The sequence below is a fragment of the Lissotriton vulgaris genome, chromosome 9, assembly GCF_964263255.1.
Source record: "Lissotriton vulgaris chromosome 9, aLisVul1.2, whole genome shotgun sequence".
Taxonomy (NCBI): domain Eukaryota; kingdom Metazoa; phylum Chordata; class Amphibia; order Caudata; family Salamandridae; genus Lissotriton; species Lissotriton vulgaris.
In genome coordinates this window covers 1,068,691,247-1,068,705,861 of record NC_141697.1, presented here as the reverse complement: position 1 = coordinate 1,068,705,861, position 14,615 = coordinate 1,068,691,247, and the positions used below count along the sequence as shown (strand labels likewise).

Sequence of the window (14,615 nt, the reverse complement as noted above, 5' to 3'; positions counted from 1 at the left end):
GGTTTATAGCAAGGGGATGCCCCAAGAAATGGGACCGAAAGTGGTCGAACTGGAATAAGTACCGGGGAGATATTGTGGTGTCCCCAACAGTAGAATTAGAAATGCGTCAAAGTACAGGAGGTGCTGTAGCTATGTAATGTATAAATGATGTTCTATAACTGTCCAAATCCAGTATTCTGTAAGTGCTACAGTGATGTCCTTGTATGCACATGCTTTGCTGTTACTAATAAAAACATTTAAATTAAAAAAAAGAAAAACACACTCCAGACCGGCGAAGATCGGAAATCAAATGAAGGTCAGTAGTTCAACTTCGTTTTTCCCCATAATTGCATGCTGTTTTGTAGCAATCTCAGTATTTAAATTGACAGTGTGAAAACGTGTTCGCTTTTTTGCTTAAATAGAACACATGGGTGAGTAATGCACAATGCACTGTACTAAGTAAACAACGCTGCTCTACTGTACAGCTTAAATACACTGGCAAAGCCAAAAGCTCTGGCTAAACACTTATAAGGTCCCAAAGGCAAGATCTTTTGGCTATACCAATGCTTGTTTCTTCTTGCACCAAGAAGGCCTTTTAAATCAAAAACTCATCTTACTTTGTGTGGCCATGTTCTGGAGCCCTTTCATATCTGACAATGCTGTCTGACACTGCCAAAGGCTATCATATTATAGAACTTTACTGCATACTTTCCAGGATTTATTCCTCATGTTTCAGAGTCTCCAGTTTGCTGTTTTCCCTCTCATGGTGAAATTACCTTTTCCTAAAAGGGAAATAAGGGCTCTTATTTTTCCGGAGGATTTTTCTTTTATATGCTGTTCTTTGTTTCAGTGTTTATGCCTGCGGTTTCTCATGCGCTATTAAAGCTCCCAGTGTGTTTTTCACAATTTTCAGCCTCATATGCATGTTGAGAACTTAATTTACATTTCCCCGCCCCCTTCAGTCTTTTTTATCTGACATGGGAAAAATAAGAAATTGTAAACTTTCTGGTACCTCCAACAACAATACACTATCAGATTCAGACTATAACCACAAAATGGTTGACGTAACTTCCCACTAATCTGAATCTCCTCCAGGTACCATTCCAAAATCACTGTTGCAAGGTAAAATGCTTGTGGGGTCCAAAAAAAAAGCCAAAAAAGGATCCAGTCTCTAGTGACATCTATACCTGCTTCGATGAATGTGATTCTTGAGAAATGTGCGTACTAAAACTCTCCATGGAGGAAACTAACAAGAGATTACAATATCTGGATGACAAATGATCTTCTTTAGAATTACAAGTTCTAGTGGTGCAAAAAAAAAAAAGTCCTCAGATTGCGAGTTCACGTAACTCCCATTTGGAGTCAGAAGTAGCTCTTGTCACAAAAATTTGCTGAGGATCTTGAAAAACGGAATCACAGGAATAAACCCTGTCTATATGGTCTTCCTGACAACACTGAGGGCTCTGATCCGTCTGTCTATTTTCAGACTTTTCTCGCAAAGTTTCTTGATAGGTCTACGACCACCCCCCTCAATATAGAAAGGGCTCACAGACTTGGGCCCAGAGTTTCAACAAAACCACGAGGAGTAATTTTATTCTTCTTGCAATATACTGACTTGTTACAAGTTATGTCAGATGTCAAAACTAAAAAACTCATTTTTTGGGCTGGTCATGGACTGTTTTTTTCTCAGACTGTTTTTTTCTCAGGGCGTAGCGAAAGCTACTGCAGATCACCAAAAACTATTTCTAGACATGCGTCCTCAACTGAGAGCTATGAACACTATATCTGATTTACTCCATCATTGAGAAAAAATATTTCGAAATCAAGCAGATTTGCGTGAGTAGCATAGGTTACATAAGCATTTGTACAATGAACTACTATGCTTTTCTCTCTGTAAAAAACAAACCTGTATGTGTGGTACATTAATTAATTGATTTAGAGATAAATGTAATTATTCCGAATATTTCAAAAAATAGATTTTGAGGTGAAAATAAGCTATAGTAATGTATGGATTTGTATGATGTTTTGATTTGTATTATTTTTTATGTATGCAACATAATAGTATAATTAATCTTCTAAGTCCTTTTTTTTGTCTTTAAGGATGGTTGAGCATTTGTTGTGCAGGCTGTGACAAAGACTGTTAGGACGAAATGCGCTGCATTTTCCAATAAAAGCGTCAGAACACATCCTGGACTGCATATGAGTGGTTTTTAAGACTTGGAGGCAAGCATTATTTACAATAACTTAATGGGACACACTGACACCATGAATGGAAGCAATCAGTGATGTGCATGTACTGGAGGCATATATAAATATTTGATTTGACATGGTTTTTTCCTCAACTATATACTCTTGTTTTCAGTAATAAAGCACCAGAGAATCCTGATGGGGTATTAATTGTTCTCAATAAGTACCCTTTTATCATCATCACCTGAAACCTAAAAAACATGTACCTCCCTTTACCTCTACCTGCCTCTGAACATACCTTATCCTAGTTCACCTCTACGCTCCATATCATTTGAGACACCACAAATTATAACAATTTTTTCCCATTTAGGTAGCTCTTGTGACTCCAGTGTATCGTTAACTACAGAGGATATGCGCTACTCTAGGTTCTACCTACTTGGTTGTAAATCAGGAAGTAACTCTAGTTATAGTTTTAGCAGTCACTTTTCAATACACAGTAGGGGTGCCCAACTTCAGAACATTTTATGAAGATGGAGCAGTCTCAACAAATTATAAATTGACAAGAGAAATCCTATTGTTTTCCTTACCAAAGCAAGCAATGTTTCCATCCAATCCAATGTATTTCAGGTCATAGCTAGCTGCTTCACTTTCTATGGGATCACTCTCTGATGTATCATCCATGGCAAATATTTCTTTTTGTCGAAATTCAGCATTGTCATCAAAATTAATTTTTGCATCAAAGCAGACAACTAGAAAACAGGAAAACATTTCAATGAACGAAACATACTACACATCTTAATCTAGGTAGTATAATTAAACAGGAATAATGTGAAGACAATAGCAGTGATGATATTCTCATTTTCCTCTCTGAAGGCTATCAATGCACTTCACAATAAGTCATGGAATCAACACAATGTATTGCCGAAAGTGACCCGTGATTCATCAATTCAAATTCACCCTGTCATGAATCAAGAAGAATACCTATAAAAGTGCACTATTTTTATGAAGGCAGAAGGCATCATTTGAAGTCTTCCAGAGATGAACTCCCAACTAACCAACATTGGATGGACATTTACGATGTGGACTGAGCTAATGATTATTATATTTGTTAGATGAGTGAGAAAAAGTCTATTTTTAGTTTTTAATCATGGTACTTACAAGGGCCATTTGTTACATCAAAAGGTTTATGTTTTGTTGCTTTTTACTGGAATACGTTAACACAACAAGATGGGACAGTCCATACAATTCCAAAATACCGAAGATTCTGCACTGTGACAGTGAGCTGCTCCTGCATCCACTGCAACATAATGTATCTTAGGAAGGCAATCTAGCCCCACCTGGTAGGCATGCCTATTACTTACTGTTAATGTACAGTCGATAACCTGGAGACTGTTTGGCCAACAAAGGTCAAAATATTAAATTAATATGAGCAGACAGAAGCGGGACGCCATTTAAAAATTATCGAGACGTAATGTTTAAATTAATGCGCAAAACAAATAAGACTTAAAAAGCAGACTTTCATGCAAAATTGCACTAGGCCATCATATTTCAAAGTGCTAGTCCTAAAACGCGGAGATGATGCCATATTAAAGTTAACAGAGCTGAAGAACTATGAATTCAATATTTAATTTCACCTTGCCATTTCCAACTACATTTTATTCAAATTAATAGTTGCTGTGCAAAATGTTTTCTTTTCGAGATGTTTTAACTTCCAAAGAGGCCTTTGTTAGCTAATGAATAAAACTCAATATTTAGAAGGTTAAAAACAAAGTTTCACAAGTAGGACTGAAGACTCGAATGAAGCATGATTCATGGGAAAAGTAAGAAATTATTCACTAAGCTGCAGTGTAGATAGCTGGCTCTGTATATAGTATAGCAAAATGAGGTATATTGTGCATAAAGTCCAGTGGATCCCCAGAGGCTTTACAAAGGCTCAAGTAGATAATACTACTGCTCTCTTTTGTGGTAGTGTGGGTGAGCAGTTAGGCTTATCAGAGGGAAGTGCTAAGCATTCGCTGTACACACGCAGGCAATCAATGATACACACACTCAATTACTAATTCAGAGGCCCATGGTTTGTAAAAATAATACTTTTATTTTATAGAACCAAAGATACTTTGTTGCAAGTAAATAAGTTTTGCAATATCAATGCTTTTCAATGTAAAATAAAATGGAAGGAAACACAATCAGCAACATGCAGGTAGGTAAATGATTTAGGATATTGAGTTTTGGGATAAAGAATCAGTACCAACTAAGGTTCCAGAAAGTGACGAACCCGACCCACCAGCGGCACTGGGGTGGCCAGTTGCAGATGTCAAACTCGGTATCTGGTGCCAATGTTATCCTATGCAGAAAGGGAGCTATCAAAGGGGTACTACTAACAGGTAAGCAATACGGTTTGGTAACCCAGTCTATAGGGCTTAGGGTAAGCACGGTGGGGGGACAAGGCAACATTAAACACACCTCCAGTGGCACAGGAGCGGCCTGGTGCAGCGTGCCAACACATCGTTGGGCGCCAAATGTAAACCAATCGGTAATTTTGAAGTCGGGTAAAGGCTGCAGGCTCAGGCAGGAGGCCGATCGCAGGAGACCTACAGCAGAGCAGGTAAGTTGGGCTGCGCTGGAGCACTGGTTGATCAACACGAGGCCTACGAGCGTCCTTTGGATTCTGAAAACGGGGGGGGGGTCACTTCAGCTTAGGGAACCCTAGGTGTGGCCTTGGCTGAGAGGGGGCACACCTCACTTGCTTACTATTATTCCTGCCAACCTTGCTTCCATAAAAGGGGCTTGGTCAGGGGAGCGGGCATCTTCACTAGCTGGAGAGGCCCTGGTCGGCAAAACAAAGGACCGGAAGACTTTAAGGCTCACCACCTTTCTAGGCAATTCCTGCTTGAGGTTAGGTGTGAGTCATCTCCATCCAGAGGAGGCGGTTTCTGACCCACAAGAGCAAAAGGCTACCACCTCAGGGGGTCAAAAACATGTCTAGAGGTAGCAGGCCGGTGGAGACCAGTCAGTCACACACTAGTGAGTTGGTAGGATTTTAGGGGGCACCCCTGAGGTGCACTGTGGGTGCATTGCTTAATACTGACATCAGTGTGGATTTAAGAGGAGATGTTTCGTACCAAGCATCTTGGAATTCGGTGAAGACATGGAACTGTGGAACTCGTAGTGACAAGCTCCCAGCCCATGTCCTCCGTATGGCTTTACTGTGCACTTATGTCGAAGAATGGACTTAGACACTATATGGGCATATCTGCTCATCCAGTTATGCCCTCACATTAGGCACAGTTCACCCTGCCTTAGAGCTGTAAGACCTGCAGTAGGGGTGATTTACCTATGCAGCTTGCAGTGCCGGCAGGCCTGGCACACTGGGATGTGTGCCAGACCGACTCTTCACTTTTATCTGCAGGTTGCTGTGGCAGTATGCCTGTGGTTGGTGAGGATCAATACAAGCTACTCCAATGTCACTGAGTCTTGAGGGTTCTTTTAATCTACATTATAGAGAAATAACACGAATTTAATTGACTTAGCTCTCTGTTGACAAATCTCCTTAGGTGTATCCATTCACTTAAAAAGAACCCAAGAACTCTGGCAGGAGGAATTGAGCAGTGTAGTAGAATAGTCATTAAAATAGGATTCGGTGAAGGCCTAAATGCCCCTTCCCATGCTTGGGATTTCAGTTCAGTGTTTCACCATTGATCTTTCACCTGTACAACTTAATAAATAGAGCTTCTGGTTGGTTGTGGCTTAAATGAGCAATCTGAGCATTGCTTGAAAGGTTGAAGTACACTGCTAATTTGTTGTATATTCTTTCCTGGGTTATAGTATCATTGGGATTTTAGTATTTCCTCATGATTGAACCTGCAATGGTTTCCTTTAAAGGGCTCATTAATTGCTTTAACTGCAAGGTGGAAACATTGTTTTCAAGGTACTTGTTAAAGTCTTGGTTCATTGTTGTAGTGATGAAAGCCTGTTCTTTTTTTATTCAGTTTTCCTTACTCTAGATACCTAGAAGAGTATATTAGTTGCACTAGTAATGTACACAATTTTGGGAGTCACACCTTTGCTCACTGTTAATCATTTTAATTGCAATGAACCCCCTTTTGTTTATGATAGCTCCCTCTTAATTTCTCATGGAGAAAACAAAGTCTTGATCTGCTGATATTCTGCCACAATTGGTTCAGAGGGGGACCTTTATCCTTAAGGTGAGTACTATTGTAGTAAATAAGGTGCAGAGGCGGCAGGTGATTCTTGCAGGTTCCTTTATTCAGGTCAAGAGACAACGTAAGAGCAGACCACCCACAGCAGCAACAACCGGTCAACTGCCACAGGGTGGAACATACAAGGCAGAGTGGAACATGGAATGTGGAATAGAGAAGGTAAGCATTAAGCATTCCTGAGAAAGACTAGAATAACAACTCACATGTACTACACATCTTCTCCCTTTCTGTTGTTTGAAAACAAAAAAAACAAAAGAACAAATGAAACTTAAATAAAATCTTGCAGGTAAGTAGGAGGCCGCCGAGGCCTAAGAGGGCGTGCAGAGAGAGAAGAACCTTGAGCAGGGACAGGACCCTGCAACAGAGCAGGAGCATCGCCCCCACCAGAGACAATAACTTCATCTTGTGCATGAGAACCAAGGGACGCACCATTAGAAGGTAGAAAATCATCAGTGTCATTGGCAAGCAAAAAACCACTGGTAACAGAATCATCAGAACAAGAAGTGGAAGGAGCAGAACCCTCAGAGTGCAAAGAAGACAAAGGGGAGGAGCCCTTTTCCCTCTTGTAGAGAGCCACTCTCCTGAAGTTCCAGCATTCGCCATTATTTAGGATGACACAATAGTTGAGCACCTTCTTGACCTTAAATGGGCCCTTGATCTTGGACAAACCTTTTTGTAACCTTCCCAATTTGATTTTGACCAGATCTCCCACGAGAAAAGGAGGAGGAGAAGGAGAGACATTAGGGGTGGATTCAACCACATCAGTTTGAAGATCATCTGGGAAATTACCCTGAGCCTGCAGAGTAACGACATCCCTCATCCAGGACGGAAATAACTTTAAACCAGGATCACGTCCTCTCATCAACTGAAACGGAGACAGATGTCCATTAGCCAAAGGGGTGGTACGGTATGCCCATAGCATTTCATTCACCATCTTCCTAACAATATGACCACCACTAGATGCCATCTGTATAATACCCTTAACAACTTTATTGGCTCTTTCGCAAACTGCATTCCCCTGAGGGTTGTATAAGGATGTATGGTGATGGGAGACTCCACACTCCTTCAAGAAGATCTCCATGTCCTTGGAGGTGAGTTGTGGACCATTATCTGTGATTAAGACAGAAGGCAGGCCCTCATCCTTAAAGAGGTTACCCAAAAACCTGATGGAGTTGGAAGAAGTGATATCATTGGTAAAATGAACAACCAACCACTTGGTGAAAACATCAATAACAACAATAGCAAATCTATCACTCTCCCCTAACTCACCCATTGGGCCAATAAAATCAAGGGCAATGGTATGCCAGGGCAAATTTGGTGAAAGAACGTGTGCACCATCAACGAGCTTTGGACCAGTCTTCAACCGTTTCTCACCTTCCCTGCAGAGAGAACAATTTTCAACCCAATCTACTACTTGGGAGTCAACGCCAGGCCACCAGAAGTGATCTTTTAAACGCCTTTGGGTAAGGGTCTGGCCCATGTGCCCCTCATGTGCTAAAGCCAGTAGCTTAGTTCTTAACCCAAAGGGGGGTACAAATTTCTCACCTTTAAAAAGAATGTCCCCAACAATAGAAAGATCATCTAGGACCTTAATGTAAGGCCGAACAGCGACAGGGACAGAACTCTCTCGTCTAGGCCCCAACCTTATAAGTTTGATGACCTCCTGAAGGGTGGCATCAACAGACATCTCTCTAGACCAGTCACTGGAAGAGAAAACACCCTCGCCTACAAAAACAGCATCTTCCACCGAGGCCACAGCTATATCATCCAAGTCAAGTGAAACAACTGAATTGTGAGGAGAACGCCAATCCATAGATAGTCTCGAAAGACAATCGGCTTGGACATTCCTCCAACCTGGGATGTATTCCACCGAATACTGAAACTCTTGTAGTCTAGCCGCCAGCTTCATAAGGCGGGCAGAACCCTTACCTGCCCCACCAGGTGAAAGAACTTTGATCAGGGGCTTGTGGTCAGATCGTAGAGTAAACTTCATGCCCCACAAGTAAGTACGGAAATATTCAACAGCCCAAGAGGCCGCCAACGCCTCCCTTTCGATAACGGAATAGTGCTTCTCCGTATCAGTAAGGGTCCTGGAGGCAAAGGCGATGGTGACTTCTGATCCCCCACACAATTGAGACAACATAGCCCCCAGACCATGTGCACTAGCATCAACAGTGACAATAGATCTATTGCGTACATCAAAGGGAGATAACATTTTAGCATCGCAAATTTCATTTTTGATGTTTACAAAACATTTCTCTTGCTCAGGCCCCCAAGTAAAACTTACACCCCGTTTAAGCAAAGATCTAATAGATACAGTCTTATCAGAAAAATTCTGTACGAACTTAGAGTAATACTCTATCAATCCCATGAAGTAACGAAGCTGGTCTTTGTCAGAAGGTGAGGGTGCAGAGCGAATAGCCTCACATAGGTTTTTTTGGGGTTTTATACCAGAGGAAGTGATGGTGTAGCCCAGATAGTCTACTTCACACACACCAAACAAACATTTGTCCTTTCGTAAAGTTAGACCAGCATCAGATAACTTCTCAAGAACAACATTCAGAGTGAAATTGTGCTGGGATTCGGTTAGACCATAAATCAGGATGTCGTCCTGAAAGTAGACTACCTTAGGCACACCTTCGAAGATACCTGACACCATGCGCTGAAAAACGCTAGCTGCTGACTTGAGACCAAATGGCAGACGAGTAAACTGGAAGGTACCCCGGGGAGTGATGAAGGCTGTCAGGGATTTGGAGTCTTTGTGAAGGTCAATTTGATGGTATGCACTCCTGAGGTCCAATTTTGAGAAGAATTTTGCGCCATTGAGAGTAGTAACTAATTCAGATATATTAGGTAGTGGGAAGGTGTCGGCAACAACACAGTGGTTGAGAGACCTGAGGTCGACACAGAAACGGAGCTTGCCGTCAGACTTCTTGGTGACGACAATGGGCGAAACCCAAGGGGAGGCTTCAACAGGCTCAATGACCCCAGAACTCAACATGTCATCAAGGAGACCCTTGACCTCATCCCTAATGATGATAGGAATGCGTCTTACCTTGTGTTGTACGGGGACAGAGTTGGGTTTGATTATTATTTTATGTGAATAGCCCTTGAGCCGACCCAAACTCTCAAAGACATTTTTAAATTTAGAGAGTAAAGAGAATAGATCAGAGTCCTCCACGACCATGACCTGAGGATCAGCTCGGGGATTCACGACAATGCAAAGGTCATATTGGTGTATCCAACCAAGTATAGCGGGACCAGACTCTGAGACATATACCTTACCAAAAATGTGTCTGGTTGAGAACACAATGTTAGCCTCAAAATACCCAAGAATGCTGAGTGGTTCCCCCTGATACCCACCAAGAGAAATATCCGTAGGAAAAAGAGGACCCATACCCCACAAATCAACAAAAAGGGAATTGGGAATGATTGTGTACCGCGAACCATTGTCCACCATCAAGTAAACATTTTTTTCATTAATAATGAAAAGAGCCTTAGGCCTATTCCTACGTTTGTGGTCTTCACGTTGAAGATCACTGTCGATACCAACTACCAAAATTTTGTCAGTGTCATCTTCACCTACTGTGATGTCACTAACATATGAAACAGAAGGACGGGCTTTACTTCTGCAAACACGAGCATAATGCCCCAATTTACCACATTTCATGCATTCCTGTTTGGCTGCAAAGCAAAACTTTGAATCAGAAGCATGTGCAAGACTACCACATCTAAGACATTGCCTAGAAGAAGATTTAACAGTGTTATTAGGCTTAACATTAACAGACTTCTTGTTGAAAAACTTTCTCTTCTTAAGAAGAGCAACTTCGTCTTGGTCATCATCTTCCTGACTTGGAAACATGTGTGAATGACAAGACACCTCACCAACGTCACTTGAAGTAGCTCTCTTTTCCAACTCTTTCATACACCCTTGGGACTGTTCAACAACCTTTGCTAAATCAATTGCTGTTTGTAGGTTGGGATTCTTGGCTGCCCAAAGACGTTCCTGAATTTTTTTGTTATTGCATTGTACGATAAGCTGATCCCTGATCAGCTCATCAGTCATGTTGCCAAATTTGCATTTCACTGACATTTCGCGCAGTCTAGAAACAAAGTCATCTATGCTCTCACCAGTTTTTTGACTTTTGGTGTAGAATTTATACCTGTTCATGACCAGGTTCTCTTCTTTGGCATACCTGACTTCAAGACGAGACACAGGCTCCTTATACTCATCCAACGGGGCTTGTGCACCAGCCAAAAGGACTTTCGGCAAGAACCTGAACACACGTTGTCCTTCCTTACCAAGAGAACCCAGCAGAGGTGCTTTTTTGCGTTTGGCAGAGAACTCTTGAGCATCCAGTGCATCAAGGTAGTTCTCAAACATGGGAAACCAGTCTTCCCACGATATGCTGGGCTGGCCAGGTGAAGAAAGAAAACTGGGTGGTAAAACCACAGAGCCAGATTGAAATGGTGACTGCTCAGACATATTAAAAGTTGTGGTGAGAAGCACAGAGCGAAGTTAATGTTATAAATTGTCACACAAAAAAAAACGGAAATGTCTGAAAAGGTAAACGAATAGTTAATTAAGGCAACCTATTCCAGGAAGAAACGCTACAAACAGGAATAAAATCGAAGCTTTACTTGTCATGAAGCTTTACTTGTCACGAATGTGCACAAGACGAGCGCATCGTCGTTGCTGGAGTTGAATCCGTAACCATGGCAATTCAAAATGGCCCCCCGGCGTGATGACGTGGACGTACAAACGCGCTTGCTGTCTGGGAGAGAAGGCGCGTTGAGACGAGTCACGCAGAGTGAGAGGAGCGCATGCCAACGTCACAAAGAAGATCGCTGACTCCCACGGAAAGTTTTAAGACGTCATCAGTATCAGGGAGACGGCAGGAGGACTAAATGACGGGAAACAGAGGCAGAAGCAGGTAAAAACTTGCTGGTTTCGTAGAAAGTCCGAAGCAGAGCAGTCGGGTCCCCTCCGGCAGTATGTAGGAGCGTAAACGGGATTCGGCTCAACACGGTCTGCTCTTTGGTGTCTGTCCAAGGTCCAAAAGGTGGCGGAAGAGCGCAGGGTTCGAAGCAGCGTCGCCAAAATACTGTAGTAAATAAGGTGCAGAGGCGGCAGGTGATTCTTGCAGGTTCCTTTATTCAGGTCAAGAGACAACGTAAGAGCAGACCACCCACAGCAGCAACAACCGGTCAACTGCCACAGGGTGGAACATACAAGGCAGAGTGGAACATGGAATGTGGAATAGAGAAGGTAAGCATTAAGCATTCCTGAGAAAGACTAGAATAACAACTCACATGTACTACAACTATCTTTCTGATGGAGGTGTTATAAGACCTCTGGGGCAGTGCGATCAATCAAGCAGAGCAGTTTGGAGTTTATGTCTTGGGAGCTCATATACAATTTCATACTCCTTGGCTTAGTTGTGGCACTTCTTGGAGATACCAAGTCATGGGATGGCTGGGATGAGAACAGACAATCCGCATGTTGCGGTATATAATACTGTGGTGAGGATGTGGGGGATCTAGTTGCTGTGGTTATTCTAACCTGTTGGTGCTCAGGTTTATTTTACAGATTGCAGATGGTGCCTCAAAGCTTGCACAGCTATTTGTCACTTGCTTGTTTTAATCATTACAGCATCAGCACCTTTTATTGACTATGAGCAGTCTCTCTCCCAAGAGCAGCCATGCTGAGGAATTAATATAACATGGACAAGGAAAAGAAGCTTTCACTGCAATTATCAAGGAAGGAACATCTAACTAGTTCTGGGATTCAAGGAAATCTGTTTTTTCTAATACGGTGGCCAGAAAGATTAAGATAACCTATAATTAGCAAGACATAAAGCTAAGAATTGTTTTTTATACAAGCAGCCAAAAAGATATCACAAACAATCTGCTAACTTGTTAATCTTGCACTCGAAATTAAACATTTTCATTATTTTTCATTAAGGTGTAAAAGGTGATTTTAGATCAGAATTCGAATAGTGGCATATAACTATAAAGAAAACACTACTCCAGCGTCAATATTAATCAATATTAATCTATTGGAACTATTGGGCTGGAAAAGATGTATTTTGAAGGAGGGCTGCCTAAAATTCGGCAGGATTCATTTAAGAAAGGGATTTTTTTGACAAAACCTTGCTCGATCAGTGCATTTCCGATTGCAAGTGAAAAAAATGGATTACTAAAAAAGAAAGCCAAGCTGATTACCTGCATTCACAAAGAACACACCGAACTACCAAGCTGTTTGGAAGTGAGAGAAAAATTGTGCTAGGGCCTTTTCTCAAAACTCTTCTGCCAAGTTACATGGCATTGATTTAGCGAACCATCCCATGATAAATTAATTTTACAGAAGCAGCGCACATTGATCTCTAAAGCATTTGAATCGTGCTTGCCAAATAACTGCTCTTGCGCGGCTTGTGATACAGACTCCAGACTACATTTCATTACAAACCCTACTAGAGCCACAGTAATTATTTTTGCACTTAGCATTCTTGGCTAGACTTTCACCTGATATTGCGAATTCCCACTGGAATCGCTGCAAAGAATTGCTGCTAGCGGCAAACTAGAATACAAAAAAAAATGTTGCACCCATCACGACTAGCAAATAAATAGCAGAAGAATGAATACAAATGCATTCTGTATTGGTGTGGGTACGAGCGCCCACGGCCCACCGAGACAGCTGAAAGGACGTATCTTGCAGGCAACTCTTGTAAAACTGCAGTAATGGCGAAGCCTGGAAGTGCAGCACAGAGCTCCCTGGTAGGCAGGGCCTCCCCGCAGAAATGAAAGAAAGCCTGCAAGCCTATGCATAATGCCCTCGCTGCTTCTATTTCTTTTCAGATGTTTGCATCAATTAACAATAGATATTAAACTATTTACGTCCACAAGGAGGAACTTCTACAACAGTTCAGAAATGCAATTAAACAATGAAATAAATACAAAGCTGGTGTTTGGATCCCCCACTCCGGTTTGAGGGTTGCATTCTGACAGAATAATAATAGCATCATTTGAGAGGCTTCACGTCTCACCTTGTCCTTCTGGAGTTTCGCCAAAGGGATTTATTTCCACCTGAGTAGCATCAACTTTGAGAAAGAGATTGTAAAGCTTCTTAATTTGATCCGCTGCCTACGGTTTATCAAAAGAGATGTAATTACAAAACTGAAATGTCAAAACATGATTTGCATTTGTAAAACAGGATAAGTTTTGCAATGGTTTACCATTTGTGTTAATTAAAATCACTGCTTATAAATTGTGTTAGTGCACAACATTCATTATTCCGCATGCGGCCTGCTAGCAGATGTTAGAAACGAAAGGTAGTCGACTAAACTAAATATTGTTCCTTTAAACTCCTAATATATATCTACTGGAAATCGGTAGTCTGGAGTCAGGGAATCGTTGTTGCCTCGATGAAACGTGCCAGCGCTACCAAGTACCACGCATCAGGCGTTAGCCAATGACACTCAAAGTACGGCCCGGGGGCAGCAAGCGGCAGTCCAGACCTGTACATGCGGCCCCTGGTTGAACAGCAGCAGTCGGCTGCTGTTCATTTTACAAAGTACTAATTCTTATAGAGATATTACTTAAATGGAAAGCATTTATTTACAGTCTAACAGAGGTAAAATTAAAAAAAGCACAGAAGCTGTCCTGCACCACTTAATTTTAAGAATACTTTAAAGACTTCTTGCAACAAAAGTGTAAAAATATGATAAAGTTCCTTCAAAATTCGAAAGTTTCACCATAGTACGTAACATTATAAAAGTACATTGCAATTTTTGTTGTTGTGTGTGACAGTTTTTAAACATGAATTTTAGAAACATTCATGCCTTCCCCACACCTTGAACACAATGACAATAAGGAAGGGGTGTGGCGCCGAAGGAAGAGGTGTGGCGCAGCAGCTAGGGCGACTGACTCCGGAATCTGGGGATCACGGTTCGATCCCTGGCACCGGCGGAAGATTATCTCAGCACCATGTGACTCTGGGCAATAGTTTGCTTAATCTTCCCGACGGCCCCCAGCGCCTAGGGACCCTTACGGGTGATTGTGCGCTTTACAAATATGGATTATTATTATAATAAGCAAAGTGAAACAAAACAATTGCTTTGGATCACGCAGATTTGTCCAGTGCGGAGGCTGGGATTGATCCCAAGGTGGAAATTCAGCCACTAGATGTAGATGAGTCGCTTCCCCCTATGCCCACCTTACACCTCCTAC

General features: G+C 41.9%; 1 protein-coding gene across 1 annotated transcript in view; it reads right to left on the bottom strand.

Annotated features, from left to right (window-relative positions):
- SUCLG2 (succinate-CoA ligase GDP-forming subunit beta) overlaps nt 1–14,615 on the bottom strand; it is a 420,935-nt gene that overhangs the window by 184,572 nt on the left and 221,748 nt on the right. The window contains exons 7-8 of the mRNA XM_086939039.1: nt 13,433–13,529; nt 2,754–2,915 (exon numbers count right to left, since the gene is read on the bottom strand). Of these exons, the coding sequence (XP_086795165.1) occupies nt 2,754–2,915; nt 13,433–13,529 (259 nt within the window). The remainder of the gene's footprint in view (nt 1–2,753; nt 2,916–13,432; nt 13,530–14,615) is intronic.